At 41.1% G+C, this 25525-nt stretch overlaps 1 protein-coding gene across 1 annotated transcript in view; it reads left to right on the forward strand.

Annotated features, from left to right (window-relative positions):
• The window catches only part of PBRM1 (polybromo 1), a 55020-nt gene extending 29706 nt beyond the window's left edge, over nt 1–25314 (forward strand). The window contains 14 exon segments of the mRNA XM_009076007.1: nt 594–805; nt 1625–1810; nt 2136–2137; nt 3564–3644; nt 4631–4897; nt 6485–6630; nt 6940–7097; nt 7761–7944; nt 9114–9241; nt 12355–12558; nt 20268–20423; nt 22704–22774; nt 24269–24485; nt 24819–25314. Of these exon segments, the coding sequence (XP_009074255.1) occupies nt 594–805; nt 1625–1810; nt 2136–2137; nt 3564–3644; nt 4631–4897; nt 6485–6630; nt 6940–7097; nt 7761–7944; nt 9114–9241; nt 12355–12558; nt 20268–20423; nt 22704–22774; nt 24269–24485; nt 24819–24991 (2185 nt within the window). The 3' untranslated portion in view covers nt 24992–25314.
• Nucleotides 25315–25525: the final 211 nt, after the last annotated feature.

The raw sequence follows: 25525 nt of genomic DNA on the forward strand, positions 1-25525 counted from the left end.
GAGGAGAAGGAGCTCTTCACTAGCTGCTTGACTAGTGCATTGCACTTTCGGTGCAATCACTCGTAGATGAGTTATGGTAATACTGTGCAAAAAGCTCTGAACACTTGCAACTTCTTGCAGTGTTTTACTTGAATCAGCATTTTTGGGGGTGTGCAGGTGAGATCTTGGCTCTGAAGGAGAGGAGGTAAAAGTGATATTAAAACATCAAACAGGAGTGTGTATAATTGAAATGAACCAGTTTTGTTAAGCATACAGTTGTTGCTCAAGTTTTCAGAAGTTAATAGATTGTAGAGGTCCAGTGGCAAGTAGTCTTGGTCACAACTAGTTACTTCTGATTTTCCTGGTGTTTCGGGACTGGTGGATATATGTGTATACAGTGTGTGCAAAACACTGTTTTGAGTAAGCTGTAATGCCAACTGACAGCAGAGGAGCAGGTGAAACATGACTTGTCAGTCTCTGCTGCTGCTTATTATGAGTAAGCACGGGAATCTTTGTTAGAGGGAAGCACTAAGTATGGCAATTGATATGTGTGTTTAGGCTCCTGTTTGACCCTACACACTCAGTTTTTCCCTGTTGTATGTGTTTTTGTCCAGAACTGATTCAGAGATTTATGAGGATGCCGTCGAACTTCAGCAGTTCTTTATTAAAATTCGAGATGAACTGTGTAAGAATGGAGAGATTCTTCTGTCACCTGCTCTCAGCTATACCACCAAGCATCTTCACAATGATGTAGAAAAAGAAAAGAAGGAAAAGCTGCCCAAAGAAATAGAGGAGGACAAACTCAAAAGGGAGGAGGAGAAGAGAGGTAGCTACTTTCTTTTCATGATTCTTGAAATTACTAATTAAAAAATGTACCTGTGGATGTGGTGTGTGCCCTGCTGTTGCTGCAGCTTCACCTGTTGAAGGGCTCAATAGTCTAGCTGTCTGCCAAGGGTCTTGTCTTTTAAAGCTTTGAGAGATTTATTTCACTTTGGTCCTTGTCATCCAGGCCAGAGAGCTTTTACAAAAGAGATGTAGGTAGATCCTAACCTTATGTAAACTCTTTAATCAGAGCACACTGGGGTACCAGTATTCTTATTTCAAGGACATTATAAAAGAAGACAATAGCTTTTTACTCGAGCTTTCTGCTGACAACAGCCTAGCACTAACTGTTCCAACTGACCTTTTAGTTGTTCCTATTTTGACAAGTACTGGTTTCTTGATGTGTTGGTGGTGCTGTCTGTGATCATGCTTTCAACACTGCTAAAGAAGTGGTATTTAACTAAGCCTTTTGTGTTTCTTATTTGGCTGCTCTTGAGTGTGGAGAGGAATGAGCTTGCACTATTTTGTAGGGCAAGAAAACTACTGTGAAGGTCCTTTGTGTTTCACAGTTCCTGATTGTTACTGTCCATACTCTTTTGTGGAGTGTGCCTAGGGGAATGCATAAAGCTCTCCAATTGCCTCTCTCCACAGATGGGGGCAGAGCTGTTAGTTCTGACATGCTTCATCTTCCCTCGTAGCACTGATGTCAGCAGCAGTAAAGTCTGGTTACTTGAGCCTCAGGGTGAGGGCATTGACATAAGGAATCTTGGCTAGCGCGGAAATGTGACATTACTAACATCTGGTTTTCCCTTCTTGGAATAAGAAGCTGAAAAGAGTGAAGACTCCTCAGGATCAGCTGGGCTGTCAAGCTTACATCGGACCTACAGCCAGGATTGCAGCTTCAAGAACAGCATGTACCATGTGGGAGATTATGTGTATGTGGAGCCTGCAGAAGCCAACTTGCAGCCTCACATCGTCTGTATCGAGAGGCTGTGGGAAGACTCAGCTGGTAAGGATGCTTTTGCTGGAGGGAAACAATATGGTGAAGCTTCTTACTACTATTTTAAGCTTCCAATTGGATTTTTTTTTAATGTGTAGATGTTATTTATGTTATTTGCAGAACTGTGTGTGGACTTGGGAGTATTTTTCTTGTTTCCAAGTTGCTTTTTTTCCATAGGATATTAGGAGTAGAAAGTTCTTGGATCAGCAGATGTGTTTTTGATGTCCATTTCTATTTACCCTCAAATTGTAAGCAACCCAGAGAACAGGCTCTTCTGAGTGGGATGGGCTCCCTGTAATGTAGTCACAGAAGAATCCTGTTTTTCTGTGCTGAGAAGTGTGAACCAAAGTTGGGCACATCTCATTGCAAATGTTCCACAGACCAACTCGGTTGTTCTGAGGAAAAGTTAGAGGCAAGTTGAACTTGCCCGTGTTAAATTTCATAATTGAGCTGAATCTTGCATTTTCAAGGCCAAATCAAGCCATAATAAACATATTTTGGGATTTTTTTTCTCATCAGTGATGCCTTCTGCTTGCAGCAGGTGCTTCCCTTAAGTGTAAGGAAGGCTAGAGATATGACAAGAGTATCAGATAAGCATGGTATGCTCTCAGCACCTGGAAACTACAGTTGCTGAGACCTGAAGTGGGGTATGGTGGAGATAACCACTTTGGTGACACTTTGTTTTGAAAGGGATAGAGCAGATGTGTTACAAGGACACATTAAAGACTGTGAATCTTAACTTTGGAGAGGAGGAATTTTAAGTAGGATATAATTAAGCTTTGCAAAATCGTGAAGTGTGTAGATGAGGTGAATGTAGAAATACTCTTCAACATATCCACCATTACTGGAGTTAAAGGGCACTCATTGGCACTCATAAATCAGACTCAAACATGTGAAAGTGTTTGGCTTTTCAGCACAGTGGGTGGTGAGCCTCCTACCTTCCCCAGGAGCTTGTGGAGGCAGATACATCAGCAGCTTCAAAAACTGAGTGAGACAAGTCCACGTGCAACTAAGTAATAAAGGGAATAACCAGGAAATAATAGCCAGATAAAGAGAGTAACTCTCTAACATCCCTAACACAATGGCTAGAAGTGGCCAAGATCAAATGTGTTCTCCTGCAGCCTCCCCTGCTCACTGAGTCAGGTACAGTGTGTTTGGGTAGATGCACCATTGGCAACTTGGATGTTTCTCATGTTCATTTGCCTGTGATGGAGAAAGGGAATAGCACTTTTTATTCAGGTTCAGTCTACAGATTTTCTTTGATTTAGAAACATAGTGCATGTTTATACCTTCTTTACAATACATAGTTGTAAGTTTGCACTTGTAACATGGAGGAATTAGTTCTTGAAAAACTTAAAATCAGTTATCCATGGTTCTTCAGATAGTCAGGTGATTGTCATGTGGTCTTGGAAAGCATTTAAAGGCCTGAAAGTTAAGGTTTATGAATAAGACCCAATCCCTCCTGTATTTTCCTGAGTTAGGTTTTTAAGCAACCTAGTGTTCCTCCCCGCAAAGGTGAAGCAATCTTGTCCTGTTTTAAAACAGATTGCTCTCAGTATAAATGGCTTCATGACTATTTGATTAGTCAATGAATCTATAGTTGTTCTTTCTTGCTCAAGCACCAGACAATGTGCTATTTTACATTTTTTTCTTCTTTCTCCCTTCTCTTGTTTTCTGTTTCAAAGGAGAGAAATGGCTCTATGGCTGCTGGTTTTATCGACCAAACGAAACGTTTCATCTTGCAACACGAAAATTCTTGGAGAAAGAGGTTTTTAAAAGCGACTATTACAATAAAGTTCCTGTTAGCAAAATTTTAGGCAAATGTGTGGTCATGTTTGTCAAGGTGAGATACTGTTCAGCCTAATTTATTAAGCAAGTAATATGTTCTCTGCTGTTTTCTTGTAGAGCTGTAGGTACTCAACATAGAGATATTCTACTACTAGTTAAATACAACAGGACTTGCTTCTGTGGACTGTTGGTATTCTTCCTTTGCTTCATGAGATGTAGTTCACCCAAGTAATGGTGATTCCCTGTGCTGGTTAGTCTGTAAATAAAATAATTAATGTTTATTTTTTATATAATGTTTGTAAATTAGAATGTTGTAAATTTTATTATATAATGTTTAAAAAAAGCATGTTTATTGGATGATTAGCTGACAGAGCATGTAGTAGAGACATTGCAGGTAACTTCTTAAAGATTCCCATAAAAGCACATAGATTTAGGTTTGGCAGAGAGGAGGACTTGAATGTCTTTGTAAGAGAACCAAATATTTTGTCTCTGTCTCAAGTTTGATTTCACATCATCCTTGTGCAGGGGATTTTTGGCTGGTTCACACTGTCCCAGTCCTGGGCAGTGCTGTGAAGGTGATGTGTTTGTATGGAGCAAAGTGCTGCAGCTGCTGAGCCTGAGTGGGATCACAGTCACACACCAATGAGCCTGGAGCTTACTGACCCCCACATGGTGGTCGTGTCCTCTTCCCAAGGCAAAGCTCAGAAAACTCTTTATCGGTGGTTTCAGGCTGCAGACCTTGTACTTGTTAATGTGCTGGTTTGGTCAACTAATAGAACCTAACTCTTCTCACATGCCAACCTGTACTAACATTAGCTGCTTCTCTGAGGGTGGGACTTCCTGTTGTTTGCTGTTAATTTTTAATGAAACGTGGATGTCAACCTGGAAGAAAAGAACTCGGCAAAAAGGCTTTATTATTCAAAAAGTGTTTCTGGTAGAAACAATGAAAAATAGGAAGCATGAGAAGGAGTTCACTGTGTGTCTGTGAGGAATGGGTGTGGGTGTTGCTGAAATATTTTCTATTTTTCCTTAAATCTGCAGGAATATTTTAAATTGTGTCCTGAAAACTTCAGAGATGAGGATGTCTATGTCTGTGAGTCACGCTATTCTGCAAAGACAAAATCTTTCAAAAAGATCAAGCTGTGGACTATGCCTGTCAGCTCTGTGAGATTTGTGCCACGAGATGTGCCCCTGCCTGTGGTCCGCGTTGCTTCTGTGTTTGCTAATACAGACAAAGTGGAGGAGGAGAAACACACTGAAAGCTTAGAGGAGAGTAAGGTGGGAGAAAACATCCTTCACCTTGAAAAGGTGTGTAAGGTAACAAGAGGAACATCAGTTATATTTGACAGATAAAGAATGACAAAATATCAGTACTGATGACTGAGGTGTCAACAGCATCCAGACAATAAAATATAGATAAATGTGGTGTTTCTGTTATAAACTATGTCACAGGCATTTGTAAATAAATACAAACAAAACAGATAATGAACTGTGTACATGTTTGTTAGCTTCGACAGCTTCTTGTGATTCTGTGAAGAGTTGGTTGGGTTTTTTACCACTTCAGAAAATTACACTATTACTGTAAAGCTTGCCTGAAGCCTAAAGGACCAGTAGAACTAAAAGTCAAATTCTGGTTCATAGCAATGCTGAAATGATTTATGACGTAGCATTTCAGTAAAATAGTCAGTAGCTAGGTAGCAGTAAGTAATATGTGATGTTCTGTTGTTTGTGGCCTATTTGTGGTTTGATAACTAAGTGATTTATTGTCAAAGTGCTTAAGAATATTTCTGTCCAACATGCTTAAGAATATTTCTGTCCAACATGCTGGATAAAATAGCTTATTTATTTTACTTAGTGTAATGAAATGAATTTGAGTAAAGGTATTAAAATCAATTAAGTTGAATTAATGTTATCTGAAATACATTTAGAGCCATAAAAAATTACAAGTCGTAAAATAAATCCACTTTACTTTGAGGTCTGTAACAGAACCTGAGAACAGAATACTCAGCACACTCTTTGTCAGCTTTAATCAGACACTTCTTTCCTGTGCAGTCACTGTGCACTGAGCAGATTGCCCAGGGAGGCTGTGGATTCTCCCTCACTGGAGATATTCCAGAACCATCTGGATGCAATCCTGTGCCATGTGCTCTAGGATGGCCCTGCTTGAGCAGGGAGGTTGGACCAGATTGCCCCACTGTAGCCCCTTCCAACCTGACCCATCCTGTGACTCTGTGACTTAGTATGTATTACTGTACTTATTCACATCATGACAAAAGTTGGAATTACTTCTAGTGAGAGAATGAAAACTTACAGACTTTTCCTTCCACCCTTTGGGGACACAGCCCATATTTCATTGTCTTTCTGAAATCCGAGACTAAACGCTCAAACGAAGCACGATGGGAGTTTTTACTAAAAAGTAAGAAATTAAACAGATTACATGGTATGAACTTGCAAGCAGTACACGGAGTGTTCATATTACTGTAGATGAGAGTTGAATTGTTAAATTTCTATGTGTGTTAACTTGGCCATATAAGAACTTAAGAGTTCTTACCTCTTCAGCATGTTACTTTGCCTTAAAGCATCACAGTGAGCTGACATGGCTTAGCTTGGCCAGTTAATTTGGAAGCAGTAGAACAAAAAAACCCTGTAAAGTACTGTTCTGGTAAAATGAGAGCTTTGTTATACAGGAAAGCTTGTGACAGACATGGAGAGTATTTTGGGCTTTGCTATTTCATTTCTAAATTTCAAGGCTTTTGCCTGTACAGCTGTTTAGTGTTTACATGCTACTGGTAACATAAAGATAGAGCAAAGCTTTTTACTAGCACTTGGAATCTATTTATTTATGTGTTTGGTTTTCCTCCTTCCACAAGTTTCTGAATGCTTATTCTTCTGCAGGACAAAGAAGATGTTCCAGTAGAAATGTCCAACGGAGAACCTGGTTGCCATTACTTTGAACAGCTCTGCTACAATGATATGTGGCTTAAGGTTGGGGATTGTGTCTTCATAAAATCACATGGGTTGGTGCGACCTCGAGTAGGAAGGTAAGTGCCACTGCTTTATTTGCAGTTTGTGGCTGTAAAATTAACTTGGACCAAAGACAGGGTGGTTGCAAAAAGTATAAAAGAGGATGGGGGGTGAAAATCTTGTGAGTGAAGTGTTACAAGCTCCTCATAGACTGAGGCAGATGTTTAGCTGCTTAATCAAAAGCTGCTATAGTTGTACAGTTGGAATAGGCTTCTGTACTTGTTTTCCACTGACAAGTTGTTCTTCCTGAACAACCTAGTGCATCCAGCTGTCTTACTTGGGAAGAATGGCCTTTCATTTATGTGGGTGGTTTGGTTTCTTTCCAGAATTGAAAAGATGTGGGTGCGAGATGGAGCTGCATATTTCTTTGGTCCAATCTTCATTCACCCTGAAGAAACTGAACATGAACCAACTAAGATGTTCTACAAGAAGGAAGTGTTTTTGAGTAACTTGGAAGAGACGTGTCCAATGACTTGCATTTTGGGTAATTATTAACAACTCCAATGAACACTCTTTTCCTACACAACCTGAAGCGCTTGATAGCTATGTGTAGGCTTGATTCCAAGTATGGTTTGTTCATACTGAACGGGGGAAAATTGATCATTCAGTCCATTTCTAATATGCATTGCTGTCTGTGGGACCTGTGGTAAGAATTTTCACTCTAAAGAGGCTTTCTGACAATAGGGGAATTACATGTATGATATCAAAGTGAAGATTGCAGCCAGGGATCAGAAAACTCCATTTTTCTTGCTTATTAATGTAATTATTCTGGTACATATTACCTGGAAAGTTGAAAGCAGCAGGAAGAGGTTGAAATCTGGTTGGTTGCAGAAGATGATGGCTATGTGCTTGGTTTTGGAGTTACAATGTTGTGACAAATGCAGTAATTGACAGTGGCTGTGGGGGATTGTTATTTTGCAGGTTTTCCTGTTCTTTTAAAAAAGCCAAAAGCTGCATTAAGTTGTTGGAGGTTCCTTGTGAGTGGCATTTTTGGATCAGGATATGAATTGGTGTATTTCCCATAGCTGCACCAAATACCAGGGATCTTCCAGACCTATGGGACAAGCAAAAAACTGGAGCTTCCATACTTTTCATAAAAGGTCTGCAAGTGTGGCTGCCTTCTTACCCAGCTCTTTCATTCCTGCAGGAAAGTGTGTCGTCCTGTCATTCAAAGACTTCCTGTGCTGCAGACCAACAGAAATCTCGGAAAATGATGTTTTCCTCTGTGAGAGTCGATACAACGAGAGCGACAAACAGATGAAGAAATTCAAAGGGCTGAAGAGGTTTTCACTCTCTGCCAAAGTTGTAGATGACGAGATATACTATTTTAGGTAAAAATGTGATGGGGGTGAGGGCTCTGGGCACTCTTCTGGATTGTGGTGGACTGACTGCTTGACAGCTAAGCCCTCACCCAGCCACTTGCTCTCTTCTCCACAGTGGGATGGGAGAGAGAATCTGAAGGGCAAAGGAAGAAAAACTCCTGGGTCAAGTTAAGGACAGTTTGAAACGTAAAGCAAAGGTGCACACACAAACAAGGGAAAATGAGGAATTAATTCCCTACTTTCCATCAGCAGGCAGATGCTTAGCTGTTTCCTGGAAAGCATACATAATAGTTACTTGAAAAGACAAAGGCCATCACCCCAAATGTTCCCCCATTCTCCTCCTTCCCCCCAGCTTTTATTGCTGAGCATGATGTCATATGGTATGGAATATCCCTTTGGTCAGTTTGGCTTAGCTGCCCTGGTTATCTCCCCTCCCAAATTACTGCCCACACACAGCCTGCTGGGGTGCAGAGTGGGAAAAACCAAAGGCCTTGGCAATGTGCCAGCATGTTTCAGCATTATCAGCACTATTGTCTCACAAATCCCAACACAGCACTGTGCAGGCTGCTGTGCAGGAAATTAACCCATTCCGGCCAGACCCAGGATGCAGATAGAGGTCGTTGTTGAAGGAGAGTAATATTGACTAATCACACTCTTGAGAAGAAGTCCAGATCACATCAGGCTTTTCATGGTCTTAATACTACTGGATGTTTTCTTTTTTTCTCCTGACTCTAGAAAAAGTTATTGCATTATCACATTGGTAAATCCTCTTGGATGCTGTTAAAATACTCAAGTCCTCATTATGGGTAACAGATTTCCAGGTGGTGTGCATTCATACCAAGTTCTGACCTAAGTATAACATAAAATTCAAGGAAGAGATAATGTTAACTGCAGAAATTAAGTATTTGCTGCATTGAAATCCCCTTCTAACTCATAATAAAATAAAATAAGAAAATCCTTCTAACAGGTGACTGAAATGAAACACTGACCATAGCCACAGAGTGCTTTCTGCTCAGTGTTCTGAAAGGAAGCACAGGCACATCCTCAGTCACCATTGCTTCCATACTGTTCAATGATAAACAAAGGAAAGTAGTTTTTCTCATCAAAAATACGTAGTTTCTTCTGTAAAGTGTGAGTGTGTTCTCAGCTGCTTTTTGTCTTCCTCCTCTGTGTTTCAGAAAACCCATAGTTCCTCAGAAGGAACCATCTCCACTACTGGAAAAGAAGATTCAGCAGCTGGAAGCGAAATTTGCTGAGTTGGAAGGAGGTGATGAGGACATGGAAGAGATGGGAGAAGAGGAAGGTGATATGACTGAAACACCTTCTATGCCTCAGCTTCAGGCCCCATTAGCTAGTGATTTGGACATAATGCCTTATACTCCACCACAGGTAAGTATTTTCCTTGAGGAACCTTTAAACCTTTTTAAACCTTGGAGCATTCTTTTCCCAATCAAAATGAAGAAAGAAACAGTAACACTTTATCATGTACACAGAATGGTTTGATACTTCAGTTCACAAGTGTGTGGAATAAATTATACAAAACAGTTTTGGGGTATCCAGTATGATATCCAGATTATAATATTTAAGTCCATAGAAATATTTTTAAAGGAAATCATTCAGCTGAGGAAAACCTAGGGAACGTTTTTATATGACATGCTAATGCTATTTATCGTTAGTAGGTTTTCTATGGCACTTGTTCAGAAGTACCAGCACTTATATTAAATACAAATTTTGTATGCGTGGCTTTAATTCTAATTATCAATTTACCTAACCCCCATTTTTCAGCTTTTCCTTACATTTTGAAAAAAACAACTAATTTGAGTGTTGTGGTTTCGCTACATTTTCAGAGAATGTTGTGTAGCATCCTCGAAGGAAAAAAATTGACTTTTTTTGTATTGAGTTGCCATTCTTACTTGGCTAATGGATAGGAAGTGCAAGAGGAGTAGAGTGTGGTTATACACTGCTGCCTGAACAGGGACTTTTGATCCCCTTCCCTCTCAAGCTGTGTTTCTTACACCCTGGAAGCTCCTGGAATTTGTGTAACTGAGTGTGGGAGCAGGGTGAGGATCTGCTTTAACTGGAAATTCACCTGACCAAGAAAAGTTTGTTTGCAACCCTTTGTCTGTCTCATCACACTCTCGCATCCAAACTAATGCCAGTGTTAGGGAGGCAATGGGAAGGACCTGCTGGAACAGGAGGGAGTTTCAGACACTTTTGTTAACCAGCAATATGGATTTCTTCTGTGTTACACTGACTGTGAACTGACACCCTCATTGGTAGATGAAGGCAGGATGTAACCTGGGATAGAAAAACCATTTTATGTCATCGGAAAGAGTTGATGAAGTTTAAAGCTTTTGCTTGGTTTGAGTGGGATCTTTTGCCATGTGGGCACACCACCAAATACATTCTCCTGTGCAAGGTTGCTCAGTGCTCTTGTTTTAACGTGCTGAATTGCATAAGCAGCATGAAAACTCTTTCAGAGTAGTGCAAGTAGAAATGGGATTTTATTTAACACCCACTGAACCCCAAAACTTTTAAACTTCTTTGTCTTCTGCTAACAAAGACGCTCATAAAACACCTAAGGATAAAGAGGGGTCAAGACAAGTGAACATATGGTATTGTGGGGCCTGGCAGGTGGGTGATGCTCTCCTGCTGCAGCTGGCTCCAAATTGAGTCAAACCTAGAAACAAGAGATGTGCAACTTCATCCTTTGCTTTAGCAGTATGGCTGAGAAAAGACACTAAAGGGGGGTCCTGATTAATTTTTTCTTGTAACACACCTGAAACTGACTGTGCAGTTATTGGACCCAAGTGGAAAAGATTCTGTTCATTTTTAAATTAGTGTATTGGAGATGTGAAAGAACAGAGAATACAAGAACCAAATTTGGAATTCTTGTGGTTTTTAAAGTCCTGTTTGCCCTTACAAACTGATGGGTAGGCTTCTACATTAGATCACTGGTATCTACACTGTTGCAAGCACTGTAAAGGCTAAAACAGCTGATAAGCCTGTAGCTATCTACATGCAGGTGTATGAGAGGCCATGTCATTGGGTTTCCCTGTTTTTGATTGAGACTCTCCATCTGCCAGTGTGGGCTTGGCCAAGAAGCCAGGCTGGAATTGTATGTGCCCTGTGTGTCATCCCACAACCTGTGTGGGATTTTCTTCTAGACAAGTTGTCTTTATGCTCATGAGGAAGATTCTAAGGGTGCCTTGCCATTTGTAAGTTAATACAGGGAAGTTTGAAATCCCATCCAAGTGTGCTTGGCTGAAACTGATGAGCAAGACTTTTTAAGCATCTTAGTATGGCCCGAGCTTTGTTTGACACTGAGAGAAGAGTTGTTGAACTGCCAAAGTGGCAAGTAGAAGGAGTTAGTAATGTGGTCAGAATTACAGGAGAGGAAGAAAACAGTTGAATATATATTTCTGTCTTTTTTTTCCCGACAGGTATTTGGAAACAATGACACTTTTCAAGATGTGACAAATTTGTAACATTTGGGGTGTGAGAAAGACCTTTGGAGGGTTTTAAATCAATGATACATTGTATTCTTACCAGAGAATGGGTGAATTGTGGTCTCTTGTGGCAAATACAGGTGGAAGGAGCCTTCAAAAAGGGGGTTCCTGCTGTGGTATCTTGGTAGTTGTCAGAATAGGTTAGTTTTTTTAATGGCTGAAAACATCAAGGGTAGCTCTCACCAGGAGCATCCATGGTGGAAAAAGCCAAGTTGCAGAATTTTTCTTACCCATCCTCATAAGTATGTGATGTGAACTTGTTGTGCAGGTGAACAATGATCAGCAAAATTGGGCTTTGGGCTTTTCAGGCTACTGAGGTAATAAGAGGTGAATACTTGAGAGAAAGGAATGTCTGGCAGGCAAAATAGGGAGCATTTAGCAGATGGAACCAGGGAAAGGAGAGATTGCAAAGGCTGAGGAGGAAATGGGGAACATTTTCCTAAAATGTGCGATGGCAAATAAAATATTTTGCTCAACATGTGTTGGCAACATTTCAGAACACCATGATGGACATAACATAATTACTTTTGCTCTCTTCTGGCCTTGCAAATAGTCACTTACTTGTTCCTCAGGATTTCTTAGTCCTATTGTTCAGTTTGGAATGATTTTGGCTAATAAGGAACATTCTGTGTTGTCTTAATGGCATCACACGTGGAAGGGCTGAAAAGCATCAGAACACTGTGATTTTCTTTTTTGCCCCCCTTGTGTACTTTTCCTAACTGCGTGCATATGCTTTCATCCTGCATAAGTGCAATCTCTCTCCAGGGACTCTAAGGCTTGGATAGTCCTTGTGCAAATATATTCAAGAGAAATGCAGAGTTACTTTGAATACTGTTTCTTACACCTTTGAATTGTATATGTCAAGAAGCTTCTCTTTTGTACACTTGTGGTCACAACTGCTTTTTCTCACAGTCCACTCCCAAGTCTGTTAAGGGCAGCACCAAGAAGGAGGGATCAAAAAGGAAGATCAACATGAGTGGGTACATCTTATTTAGCAGCGAGATGAGAGCTGTGATTAAAGCTCAGCACCCAGACTACTCCTTTGGAGAGCTCAGCAGGCTTGTAGGAACTGAATGGAGAAACTTGGAAGCAACAAAGAAAGCAGAATATGAAGGTAAATAAAACCTGAGATGCTAAACTCTTTTCTGCCTTTTATTCCTTCTCACCACATGTGTTACTGTTGTTCAGATGACAGGTTTAATTAAGGAATTATTTATGTTTGTTTTTTGGACATACCCTAAAGAGAAGTTCATATTGAGAGGTGACTGAAGAGGAGCAAAGAGATGTTTATGAGTTTAAGTAATGTAGTGCACTACTGATAGTTTAAATATCTTTGCCACAAATAACCAAATTAACAAAGACAAGAAAATGGGGACAAATTAGAAGGAAAGGGGCATAAAGCCTCTGGGCTGGAAGTCAGTTGGAAAAATGGTTTGTGAAAGTTTCCTTAAACAAGGACTGGGGGGAATTTTGGACAAGAAGCTCTTGAGAGCTGTAGCAGCAGGTAAGAAATGCTTACAGTCGAGCAGGGAAAGGTTCATTATTAACAGTACTTAGAGACCTAAGAAGCGTTGGTAGTATGAAATCAAGGGTGCAGAATCTGTTAGTATGCTGTAAATTTGTTCAGTAACAGTATTAATCAGCTGTTGTAACTGATTTTGTTGAGAGATTTCATATCCTAAAGTAAGCCTAGAAATATTTCATAGCCATGTGATACTTTGGACCTACCTTTCATCCCTCTTCTCCCTTCTTTCCCTCAATTCCTTCCCTCTTTTTCTTTCCTTCCCTCTCTCTTTTCCTTTCTTCTACTCCCTCCTTTTCCTCCCTCCCTCTATCCCTTCCCTTCCTTCTGATATCGGTCATTGTGTTTCAACTTTATTTGATTAAACTACAGTATAGTTGATCTTTAACAGCAGGGCCTTACCCAAGCCAAACACATTGGCTTGACAGCCATAGCTATTTCTCTATTAATAGTGTATCAACACTTCCAATATAAACACCTTTCTTTTAAGCAACTGTTGCAATTTTATTGGAAGGAAATGCTACTTTGGACATAGTTTTAACATCCTGGAAAGTTATTGGCCAATTAAGTTATAACTTTGCTTTTTTGAAAATCAGGTATGATAGATTATCTGCATATTCATTACTTCAAAGCAGCTTTGATCTTGCTGAAGCTTGCATGCTGTCATTGTGTGCTCTCAGCTGCCTCAGTCCTTCCTGGGTTGGCAGTAGCACCTCTTCGCAGTTCTAGAGACTAACATAGCAGCCCTGGCTATGTGCAGGTTTTCTTGGCAAATGCTGCAAAGGGAAATGGTAATGCTCTCTCTTTGTGACAGTATTATGGCCTTTACTTTTTTTTTTCTGTAGTAGTTTCCTTTTACACCCTTCTCGGTGCATGTATTATCTTTTTACTGGCAAATCCCTCCTTTCAGCCCAATTCTCCAGCAGTAGGATGGCTGCCATGTCACTGCTTCCTCGCTTAGAGCAGCTTGGTGTCTTGCGCTTATGCAGGAAGACACTGTTTGTCCTTTGTGTTTGACTGCCTATGTGCTTCTGTTTTAATCTTCCCTCTCAATTAAAAAATTCCAAAGCTTTTGGGTTTTGAGCTGCAGCTTCCCTGGCTTGGTGTCTGCCCGGAACTAGACCTACTTATATTTGGTTTTGAGGGGTTGGAGTGGGTTAACAAAGCGTCCAAACTGTGTTTGCTTACCATGTGTGAGAGAAACTCCTTCCACTGTGATGAGTGGTCTCATCAGTGATGTGCTCTCTGGTGTGGATGTGCACCAGGGAGCAGGGAGTAGGTGTGGTTTGTCACTTCATTGAAAAAGTGCCTTTCCATTTTCTGGTGAAAAGTAGTTTGCATTTTAGATCCGTTTTGATTCACTGAAATTCCATTTGGTGTATGTGTAGGACATTAGTTGGGTGTTTTAGTAATAGCTGAGTAAAGAGGAGGCTGCGTGGGAAGTGCCTGCATGGCTAAGTAAAATGAAATAGTGCATGGGATTGAGGTAAAGGCCTGTTTTAAGGAAAAACTCTGTTCAAAGCAGAAGGTCTTTTTCCTGTCTCTTGAGATGTGTTGGAAATGTTTGAATGATCTCAAGTCCTGGCCTAAGTGTTTTGGGTTTAGTATTGAGTATTAAGGTGAATGCTCCAGGCTGAACTCTCAGTCACCTCTAGTTCCCTTTGGTAGTGTGGTTCTATCTGTTAGTTCCATGGCAGTCAGGGCAAAGATAGGGGCTAGGTAGGACTTAAGTACTGTCAGGTCCTTCTTGAAACCTCAGCATTCTGAAGTCTGATAAAGCTGAACATCTAACAGTAATTTCTCATTCCTCAGTGTCTCCAGAACATTTGCTTTTGTCTGACCATGTTTTCTGGGCTGGCCAAAAGTAGGTGAATGTGAGAACAACTGCTTCATCTTCTCCCCAACTGCTTGGTCTTCTCTGGAGAGGATTATGTCATTTTTTCTACTTCAGGGTCTACAATTTGAATGTCTTGTGTATTTTGTGCTTAATACATATGAGTTGCCTGTAGTAAATGTAGGAATTTCTTCGCATTGCAATCTCTCCCTGAAGTGACAGAAGTGGAAGGAAGGAAGGAAATGCTTTTGGAAATGTAACTGGTCTTGGAGTATATGGAATTAGAGATAGAAGCTGCACCAACAGGTTCTAGAGGGGTCAAACACGTGATAGATGTCCGAAGTCATGTACCAGAGAAAGCAGGTAGCACTGCCAGGATGCATAACTGAATCTCCTTGATGAATTTCTTCTTGGCCTTCATTTGACAGAGGACCTTGATTGATGATTTAGTGGCAGTTTCCATCTTTCACCAACTGCAAGAGAACTTGCAGCCCTGAATTCACTGTTGGTAGAAGTTGCTGGAGATGTTTGCCGCGTCCGTGTATTCTTCGTTGTTCCTCATTGTGCCGATCAGACACAGTGTTCAGAGTAAACCGATCAGGAACTTGCATGCCCCCAAAACATCTGCAGTGGGCATTCAGTATATCTCCTTTTTTGGTTTTCTTGGGGTTTTGGTTTTTTTCTTTCTTCTTTCCATGACCCTTTGCCCTTCCCTTAATATATAATTGTCCTCTGGTCAGATTACCCTGCAGTAGATCTTTTGTTCTTGCAGTCACACTGAGAAACTTGCTTGAGATAATGACCAGATTCATCGTACAAAGGACACACATGACCTCCAGTGAGCAGCACAATGTGAGTTAGACATCTTCAGCAAAAAAAATATAGCTCAAAGGGGACCAAATGGGGAGAATGACAGAAAGAGGCAGAGGAAAATATTTTTGGTTTATTGACCTGCTGCTTGTTATGTTCCAAACACTAAGGACCTATCATACACTAGGGAAACTTTACAAATACTCCCCGATTTTGCCACCACTTTTCAGCTGCATCAGTAGTAAAATATATGGGGAGCCCAGAAGTAAATGGACCACCAGCTGGCACTGCTGTCTGCTGTTTGTATTGTACCTGAGGGTACATCTGGTAGACATGGTGCCTTCCCACAGCAGCTGGTCGTGGATCTGCACGAGAGCTGCTGGCCTTGGCTGCAGCTGGTTTGGCTGAGCCAGTGGTGTCAAAACAGGGAATGCTTTGCCATGTTCTCCCAGTGCGGACCGAGCCTAGTGCTGGACTGCTGCTTCATGTTGGTAACACTGGTGTTATTATCAAATTTGTTCTTTTGACTTTTTAAAATTTTTTATTTCATTATTTATTTTAATTATTTATTTTTTTTTAGAAAGAGCTAAAACTTTGTGGAATATTTTTCATGAAAGGTTCTCTAAAAGTCTTAGCTGCAGCCACATGAAATCAAATCATATGCTGTATAAAAAGATTCATCTGTTCTACTTTATATTTGACTAAACTATGCCAGTGTTTGACTAGTCCTTTTTAATGAACAGATAATATTTTGAAAGTCTGGGTTACAAAACAGAACTGAAAATCTAAAATACTTTTACAGAGCGGGCAGCTAAAGTTGCTGAGCAGCAGGAGAGAGAGCGAGCAGCACAGCAGCAGAATTCCTCCCCCCGGGCAGGCACTCCTGTCGGGGCTCTTATGGGGGTGGTGCCGCCACCAACACCAATGGGAATGCTCAATCAGCAGTTGACACCTGTTGCAGGTAAAACGTAGGAGCTATGACCATTTTTTCCTCATCCACTATATCAACCCCCTTCATAACTCTGAACACTCTCTTGGGTCACGTTGTTCTTGCAGAAGAAAAAGTTCAAACTCTTCAGTCTTTCTTCATGATGAATATACGTAGTGCAGTGGTAGCCTGGTATCCAGCAGTACTTGCTGCAGTAGTGAGTAGCCTGTGGCAGATGCAGGGAAGCAGGTCCTCCTTGTGCAGTGGTCCTGTTCTGTTTGTGTGCAGTTGTGTTTATTCACTCTGCTCTGCAGAGTTCACAGTTAGCCCTGCTGTGGCAGGCAGGCAGAGAGCTAAATAGTCTTCTAGTGCATGCAGCATCTGTGACAGTGGTGAAGTAGGAGGGAAGTTATTGGGGTGTTTATTGTTAGGAAGGTGAGAGGCAAACAGAATCTAACCCAGATTTTAAATCCAAGCAAAAGCTTTACGGAGTTGCCTGTCAGGCACTGGTAAGCAGAGCAGACTAGGATCTAGAGCCATTGCAGAAACAAAGACAAAATGCCAACATTGCTGGTTTTATCAGGTTATTTTTCAGAATAGAACTGAGCTTGGAGAACTCTTCCACGAGGTCCCTGTTGCTGGGTGTTGTGCTCGTTACCAGTTGTAATCCGGCTTGATTTCATAGGGAGTATGCTCAGAGTAAGTATTTTCAGGATCAGATCTGAAGACAATGTAGTCCACTGAAGATTCTTGTATGGAAATCAGCCATACATGGGTGAGAAAATTAATTAGGTGTGACCTGATAGGTTGTTTTCCTTCCCCAATTTCTATTTACAGCAATTAAATTGCTTCAGTCAAGGTCAAAATAGTGCCAAGTAGGTAAAAATGACTATTGAGGGTTTTGGTTTGAGTTGGGGGGCTTTTTAACTTTCCCTTAAGACATTCCAATTATTCCATTTATTCTTTTGTCATTTCCTTTTTCTTTCCCATCTCACAGGCTGTGGCCATATTTGGAGCTGACAGCCTGAAGCGTTTCTCATCCCAGTCTCTAACCCCCTTTTCAGTACATAGGCTGCATGGATGTTTGACTGAAGGCACATTCTTTAGTTGGGTCATGATCTCCAGGTTACAAAGCATTTGTTTATGCAGAGTTGCATTTTTCTTTTGGCTTTTTTTCACTATGTTCTTGATAATTTTTCACTGAACTGTTTGCAGTTGGTGTATGTTTGTGTGTGTGTGTGTACACTTATCTGTGCATATACTAAGAAAAAGACAAAAAAAATCCAGGAGTTCCCCAGTGCTCATCTCTTTTATGAGTAATTCACTTCGTTCTAGAATGCAGAGATGTCATCCTCTTGTGGTTATGTTTTCTTGGTTTGGTTCTTGGTTTTTTTGGCATTGAGTCACTTTCCCAGTTTTTGGAGGCAGGTGTGGATAGGCAATACTTGCTGTTAACAATTTCTTAAAGCTTTTCCAAAGGTGTGCATTCTGCAAACTACTACTACCTGATTTCCTGTGGCAGCCTCCTCAAGAGCAAACCTGTATTTCAGATCATCCTCTTATGCAAGCAGTTAGACATTCAACTCTCTTCCCTTCGGCATCTGGAAATACTTCCTTGAAGTAGATGATCGAGTGGATCTTGTTAAACTCTATTTTTGTGGCCCTTCTGACAAACAGTCTTTCATCTTTTGGTTTTCACAAGTCTTACTTAGAAGTGTCTTGTTCTGTTGGGACCTCTTTCACATCCTCCTCCATCATTTAATTGCTTTTCTCTAGTTCAGGGAGCTTCTCCATCACAGAAGTTCACAGACCTTCTTTACGTCCACAGGCCCAAGACATCTGGATGCCTGCTGAGATGTGTTTCTCTTAGTGCTCAGCATTTTAATATCTTGTAAACTTAGGTGTTGCAAAAGTTTACTTACTCTTACATTGTTACAGTAAAAAAAGGAAGAAAGAGTAATTTCAGAGACTTCGTAACTCACAGTTGTGGGAGCTGGAAATAGTTTGCCCATGTTTACTAGTTTAAAGAGAAAGTTTGTAACTCATACATGGGGTAAGAATGTGGCAGCTCTTACAGCCCTGGGATGAGCTACAAGAACTGATTTGTCATGGAGATCTGACAACAACTTTATTAGCCAGTTGTTGAGTACTTCATTTGGAAATGTAGAAATAAGCTTTCATGATTTATAAATATGGGTTTATTTCCTTGGAGGTTTTTTGGTTGGTTCATTTGTTTTAAAGCTTCAGAAATGCATGTAAATGCATTGAAGATGTGTCTGCACATATGGAGTGCATTCAAGTACCAGGCAGTAGCTACAGTGAAAGCCCTTTATGCCAGGAAGGCTTTTGTTGTTTTTCTTCTTTTACTTTTTCCATAACAAATATGGATTTCACTGTTAATAAAGAGGTACAGATGAGGTATTTGAAACAGGGATATTTAAGATGTCAGTCTAGGAAAAAGAAGGTTTAAAGGACATGAGTTCTTTATTTATTCTATGTAAAGCTTTGGGGATTTCAGGTTTCTCACCTTTGTAACTTCCTGAGGAAGTGACAAACTTAGCTTGTATTTTGGAGCTTCTCGTTCTGTTTCAATCCTGAGCCTGTGACAGCTTTGTTCTCAGTCAGAACTGGTGAGAGTTTTTGGCCAGTCTGATTCCAGAATTCCATGTTCTGAAAGTTTCTTCTATGAGTTCCTAGGAGTGTGGCAAAGACTCACTTTGGTGGTTTCTTGGAACAGACTATAGAAGCCTCAGCAAAATTGCATTTCTAAACTTACCTCATCTCTCTAGACCTACTTCTGTCCTCTGTCATCTTTTCATTGTCTTTCCAACCCCTTTCCTTGCTTACCTGGCAACACATCCATTTAAACATTCCAGGGCCTAACAAACATAGTGCAGTGATACTGTGTAGGTTCACCTCATGGATAGCAGCAAACCTGAGCCAAAACAAGGGTAAGCTCTAAATTATCTTCCCTCACCATTTATGAGCAGCAGCACAATACAGTCACCGATTCTCTTGTAAAGACACCCTGAAGACATGGACAGTGAAATTCTGTGAGGGGCTGCAGGTGCTCCTTTTAAGTCCTTTTAGTTTGATCTCGTGCCATGAGTGTAAGTCACTGCAGCTCAGCACACCCAGTGCTGTCAGGTTTAGCATCTGTGTCATTGCCTTAGTTCGTACTGGAGATGGTATAATAAAACTCACCTGGCACTGCTGTCAGTTCCAAGTATGCAAATGTTGCAGGGCTTTTGTGTGTTAGTTTTGCACATGCACTGTAGAAAAATGTCTGGGGTTTTATTTTTGTGGCCTCTGAGCTAGCCCACAGGGCAGGGCTGTGCGTGGAGCTGTGAGTTAGTGTTGTGCCTGTAATCTGTATGCAGATGGCAGAGCTTCAAGCTGTATTAAAATCGCTTGCGTTAGTAACATTTAATTGTGGCTGAATTTATTCCTTGTGTTAACATATCTGAGTATTCAGCATTTATTGCCCCATGAGAAACATACAAGTACACTAAATACTAATTCATCCAATGTACAGTGTTTCATGTTTACAACTTTATTTTAGTTTTTGTTCTTTTTTTTTTTTTTTTTGCAAGATACTAATTATAGTATTGTCTTGCTGTACTAAAGGTGCTTTTGTGTGTGTGCGTGTGTGTCGGTAGTGCATGTCATACTGTGTAGGTCATATTGCATGTTATTGATGCATGTTTGAAATTTGTTGTGTCCTTCAAGGCATGATAAGTGGCTATCCACCGGTGCTGCCACCTTTGCAGGGCCCAGTTGATGGCATTGTTAGCATGGGCAGCATGCAGCCACTTCACCCAGGGGTGCCCCCACCCCACCAACTTCCGCCAGGTATGCCAGGCATCCCGGGCATCCCACCACCCGGTAAGAATGTCATCCTCATTGCTCCTTATTTCATTGTCATGTACTTGCCGTTTAACCAGTTGTTACAGGAATTCTCTGCTTTTGTTGGTGAACATGGCAGGTTTGTTCCGCTGAATATTCACACTGCTGAATATGAGGTGTATGCAAAATGCTGACAGAACAGCATGTCCAGTGAATTCTCAGGGAGAGGTTACTGGAGAAACGGGACACTGCTCCAGCAGTTTTGCTCCAGCCAAAAAAACACTTGATAATTGTGCTTGAGTTTATCAGAGGTGTGGAAAGCTGAAATCAGCCTACTCACATGTTTATGTCATTTGAACAGCGCCACTCCACTCATCCTTTTCTTGCTTAAAAGTGGACCCATGAGTGAAATGTATTGCTCTCGTTCCTTCCCTACTCCTTTTCAGTGTTTTGTCAGACTGCACTGAAATGAACTTGGTCATGTAAGACCCCTTGGCCACTGGGGCACTGATGTGCTACTGTAAAACAGTGTTCAGATAAAACCATGCTGCCAGAACAGTGACTGGAAGTGTTTGGGGATCAGGTGAATTCAGTACACTATTGTGGCCAAATTTTGGATTATTTTCAAGAGCATTTCTGATACACATTTGCTTTTTTGTTTTGCTGCACTTTTGATGAAAAGTGAGGCTGAACAAAACAGAAACACTTTTCCAGTGTTCATGCCATTAACATGTCCCCATTAAGGGGAATAATGTTCATCTGCTCTCTGATCCTTTTTTGTGCTGATTCATTTTTTACCTCTGATAATTCATGTAAAAGATGTGCATCCCCTCTGTTCAGCAGCTAAACAACTGTGGATAAAATGGTCTCGTTTGCCTCCCCTTGTCCTCCCTTGCAACTGTGTTAATCTCTGTTAAGACTTTTCACTGTGTGCGAATTATTTGGGTTAGGGTTTTTTTGTTTGCTTGCTTGCTTGGTATTTTTTAAATCCATGAATATTACACGTGCAGCTTGGCTGGAGCCTGCCGTTCCCCATGATGTCACGTAGAGGGAGCAGGGAACAGCTGTGTCTGCTGGCAGCCTGTCCCCGGCTCACCGAGGCACTGACATTTAGCACACATCAGCCAGGACAAGTGTGTGGGAGGTGAATCCAGGACAATGCATTTCATTGCAGAGTTTTTCCCACTGTAGTGGGCTTTATGTATCGTGTTTAAAACTGAGAAGATATGAATTAGGGAAAAAATAATGCCTGGGAATGGAGGAGCACACCTGAAGTGGTGCTAAATGGGGTGGGGTGGGCATCAGGCTGATGCTGGGAAGGTGAGGGTGCCCTCCTCCAGACCTCTTTGCTTTGTACCAGAAACAATCTGTGCCCACATACCCATGTTTTTTTCCCAGCTTCTGATTTGCTGTTAGTCTAGATGCATTTAAAATGGGAGCTGGGGTGGCACATCCTTTGATCACCGATACAGAAATCTGCACGTAAATTAAACCCTTGGGAAGGGCTCAGTTAGTCTGCAGCTTTTCCAAGGAATTAATATGAGAAGTGGCATAAGCACAAAGAAAAGCAGCAGCACACAGAAGTTTCCTTTTTTTTCAGACCAAAGCATCTGTATGTAAAATATCAGGGACTGCATGATGCTCAGTTAGATCTCTACATTTTTGTATGTAAGACTGACGTGGGTGTGCTGCTCTCTGTGCAGCAGGGAAAGGCCTTAATACATTTGAGAAAAACAGGGTTTATTTTTGGACATCTATTTCAAATGTCCATTGGTCTCATATATAAAACTATTAAGGCTTAACCTTCAAGTTGTGTTTTTATATCAGTGAGGTCTAACAGAATTTGTGCAGTGGCTTGGAATTCATCCTGCTGTGAACATACTTTATAAAGCAGAACACAAGGAAATGTTAAATGTTGCTAAAGCAGATCAGCATTTCCTGTCTTAAAGGACTACAGGAAGATCCTGTCGAGCCAAAGGTGTATATTATGAACAAAAAGATTCAGTCAGGCAGTCACTGAGTAATGTGAAAAAAAAAAAACCTGAAAAGCAAAAATTATCCACTTTGCATTTCTCTAACTAGAATAATTCAACAGGCCACATAGTTGTATTTGGTAATTGTCACGTTGCTTTTTTTTTTCCCCATTCAGAAACTGCTGAAGTTTGTTCTTGGGGGAGAGGGGAATATTTGAATGTTGTACAGCTGTTTAAAATAGCTGTGAGCAGTGATAGCAAAGTATAAATTCTTACTGTAGAAGACCAAAGAGGTATTTGTCACTGCTTTGAAATGAGACTAATTATTTTATATTTTGGAATATAGGTGTTATAGGCCAAAATGTGTCCCCCATGGTAGGCACTCCAGCACCCGGAGCAAGCCCCTTTGGACAGCAGGTGAGCCATTTTTGCATTATTTATGAAACTCTGAGGCCCTGAATTAGTGTTTGAACACCGTCCCAGTTAAGACATGTAGGGATGCACATAGCCTGTTCCAGGGAAAAGAGAAATGAAATGCACACTGAACATTTAGAAGCAGTTAATATCTAGTGCTCAGAGTGTTATGTCTGTACTTGTTGGTTGGATTGTTATTACATTAATGAGGTTTGTCCAGTGAGATAACTTCTGCAGTAGAAGCAAGACTGTGTTTTGGTTTGTGTTCCATCTGCTAAACTAAGACGAGTCATTTCAGCACACTGTTAAACTGCTGACAGTTTAGCTATTGCATGCCTTGGTCACACAGAGAGGTTGTGTCCACTTTCTCAGCCATTGATGAGTAGGTAAAAGCTTGTTTTAAATGTGTTTACTCCCATATTTCACAAACTGATGAGGCAAATGTTCACTGGCATTTCAGAATCGGTGAGTTTGGGTAACAGTGATGATCAGATGTTCCATCTCAGTGATCCATACAGATGAAGTGTTCAGAACAGTTTTACTGCCTAAACTTTTGCATCGTAAAGAGAAATGTGATTTTTGGCTAGAGGGTGTAAAGAAGGGGAGGGAGAGTTACTTTATACATGGGCAGATAATGTTAAGACAAGGGGGAACTTCTTTTAAACTAGAAGAGGAGAGATTTAGATTAGATATTAGGAAGAAGTTATTTATTCAGAAGCACTAGCACAGGTTGCCCAGAGAAGCTGTGGCTGCCCCATCCCTGGAAGTGTTCAAGGCTGCATTGGATGGGGTCTTGGAGCAGCCTGGGCTAGTGGAAAGCGTCCCTGCCCATGACAGTGGGTTGGAACTAGATGGTCTTTAAGGTCCCTTCCAACCCAAACCATTTTAGAATTCTATGAAAACCAGAAGTTGAGTAAGTAAGTAGTAAAGTGTTTATGTCATGACATTTGAGTCATTCCAGACAACAGGATATCTGTGCTAAGAGTTCTCAGTACTGCTACTTAATGACAGTGATGGGAATTCTTCTGTGTGACTGGGATTTTTTACCCCTTGTGATTTTCGCCTGATGGTGATTCTGTGAAAGTGTCCCAGTCATTCAAGGATCAGCGTCAATTTGGATTAGATGTTTTAAAGTTAAATTCTGCACTTCACAGACCACACTACTTCTGATCAGATTGGAGAAAACATGAAATAAAAAGGGGATAAAAGGTGTAATTAAGGTTAACTGGAGGGAAAAGAAATGGTGATGATAATCAGAATATGTTTACAGAGGTTGGAAGTATGAACAATGTCTGTTAAATATGAATATGGTTGGTTTGTGCTTCCTCTCTCTGTGCATCTTGGTGACCTCTGGCCAAAGTAACTGTCTCCAGGGAAATTTTCTTATGCTGCTGCATGTAACTTGTTTTGAAGCTCCGTTGCATGAGGATGACCCGAAGCTTGGATGTTCCCTGCAGTTCCCCCAGACATGATCTCTCCATGGCTTTGTTATTGCAGATAGGAATCCTTGGCCCACCAGGACAGCAGGCACCCCCTCCCTACCCCGGCCAGAGCCCAGCAGCTCAGCCAGTCATGCAGCAGCCCACAACTCCCATGTTCGTCTCCCCTCCACCAAAGACACAGAGGCTCCTCCATTCCGAAGCCTACCTGAAATATATTGAGGGGCTTAGTGCTGAATCAAACAGTATCAGCAAGTGGGACCAGACCCTTGCAGGTAAGGCTGTGAATACAGTGGGATGTTTCCAGACAGAACATACTTCTTTGTAAACATTGGCTTTTACTTTTATGGAAAATGCTGAATAAATCTGCTGCTTACTTCATAAAATATGTGCATGCAATTAATTCTTGAAGACAAACCAACAGACTGGGAATATATGTGTTATTTACAAACTAAGTCCATTGATGTTGTATAAACCTAAGAATCAATGGCATGGGCTTAGATACTAAGAGCACAAGCTGTAGTGTAGGGTTATATTTGCCTTTCTCTGGCAAAGTTGTGGTGAATATCCCAGCCAGGAGATAACGGGGCCGTTTCTTGGCTTTGCAGCACGAAGACGAGACGTGCACTTATCAAAGGAACAGGAGAGCCGACTCCCTTCGCACTGGCTGAAGAGCAAGGGTGCTCACACCACCATGGCCGACGCGCTGTGGCGCCTGCGAGACTTGATGCTCCGCGACACGCTCAACATCCGCCAGGCGTACAACATCGAGAACGTGTAGGCACACCAGTGCTGCTCCTCCGGCACCGGCGCCGAGGAGCTCGTGGGACAATAGCTGGTTTAGTTACTGGGTGGGAAGAGATAACCAACAATAATTTGTATTGCATTTTACTGTACATTGCAAGACCATTTTTATATAAGGACACTTTTAATAAGCATATTTCACTTTTTGTTATATTAAGTTGACTTTATCGAATACACAGATTTTTGCATATGTTTCCTTTGTTTGAAAGGCGATTTCATAATTGGTTAAGTGTAGTCAAGGATTCATCTTTCTTATACTTTATTGCTGAGAATCTGATGCCATTGTTTTTATATAAAAGAAAAAAAGGAAAACAAAGTATTTACAGGTTGATACAGTGGAATGTGAATTAGTCATAGTTTACATCTTAGAAGAATGTGTGTACCTGTGCTTGTGTGTGTTAGCCACTTCCGGCAGAACTCTTGTGCGGATGCAAACAGGGAGGAGCTCTTGAAAGAAGCTAAAGGTAAGAGGTACTTTGGCACTAGGGAAAAAATGGCATTTCAAGTCAAT

The sequence above is a fragment of the Acanthisitta chloris genome, unplaced genomic scaffold (genome assembly GCF_000695815.1).
Source record: "Acanthisitta chloris isolate BGI_N310 unplaced genomic scaffold, ASM69581v1 scaffold41145, whole genome shotgun sequence".
NCBI classification, from domain to species: domain Eukaryota; kingdom Metazoa; phylum Chordata; class Aves; order Passeriformes; family Acanthisittidae; genus Acanthisitta; species Acanthisitta chloris.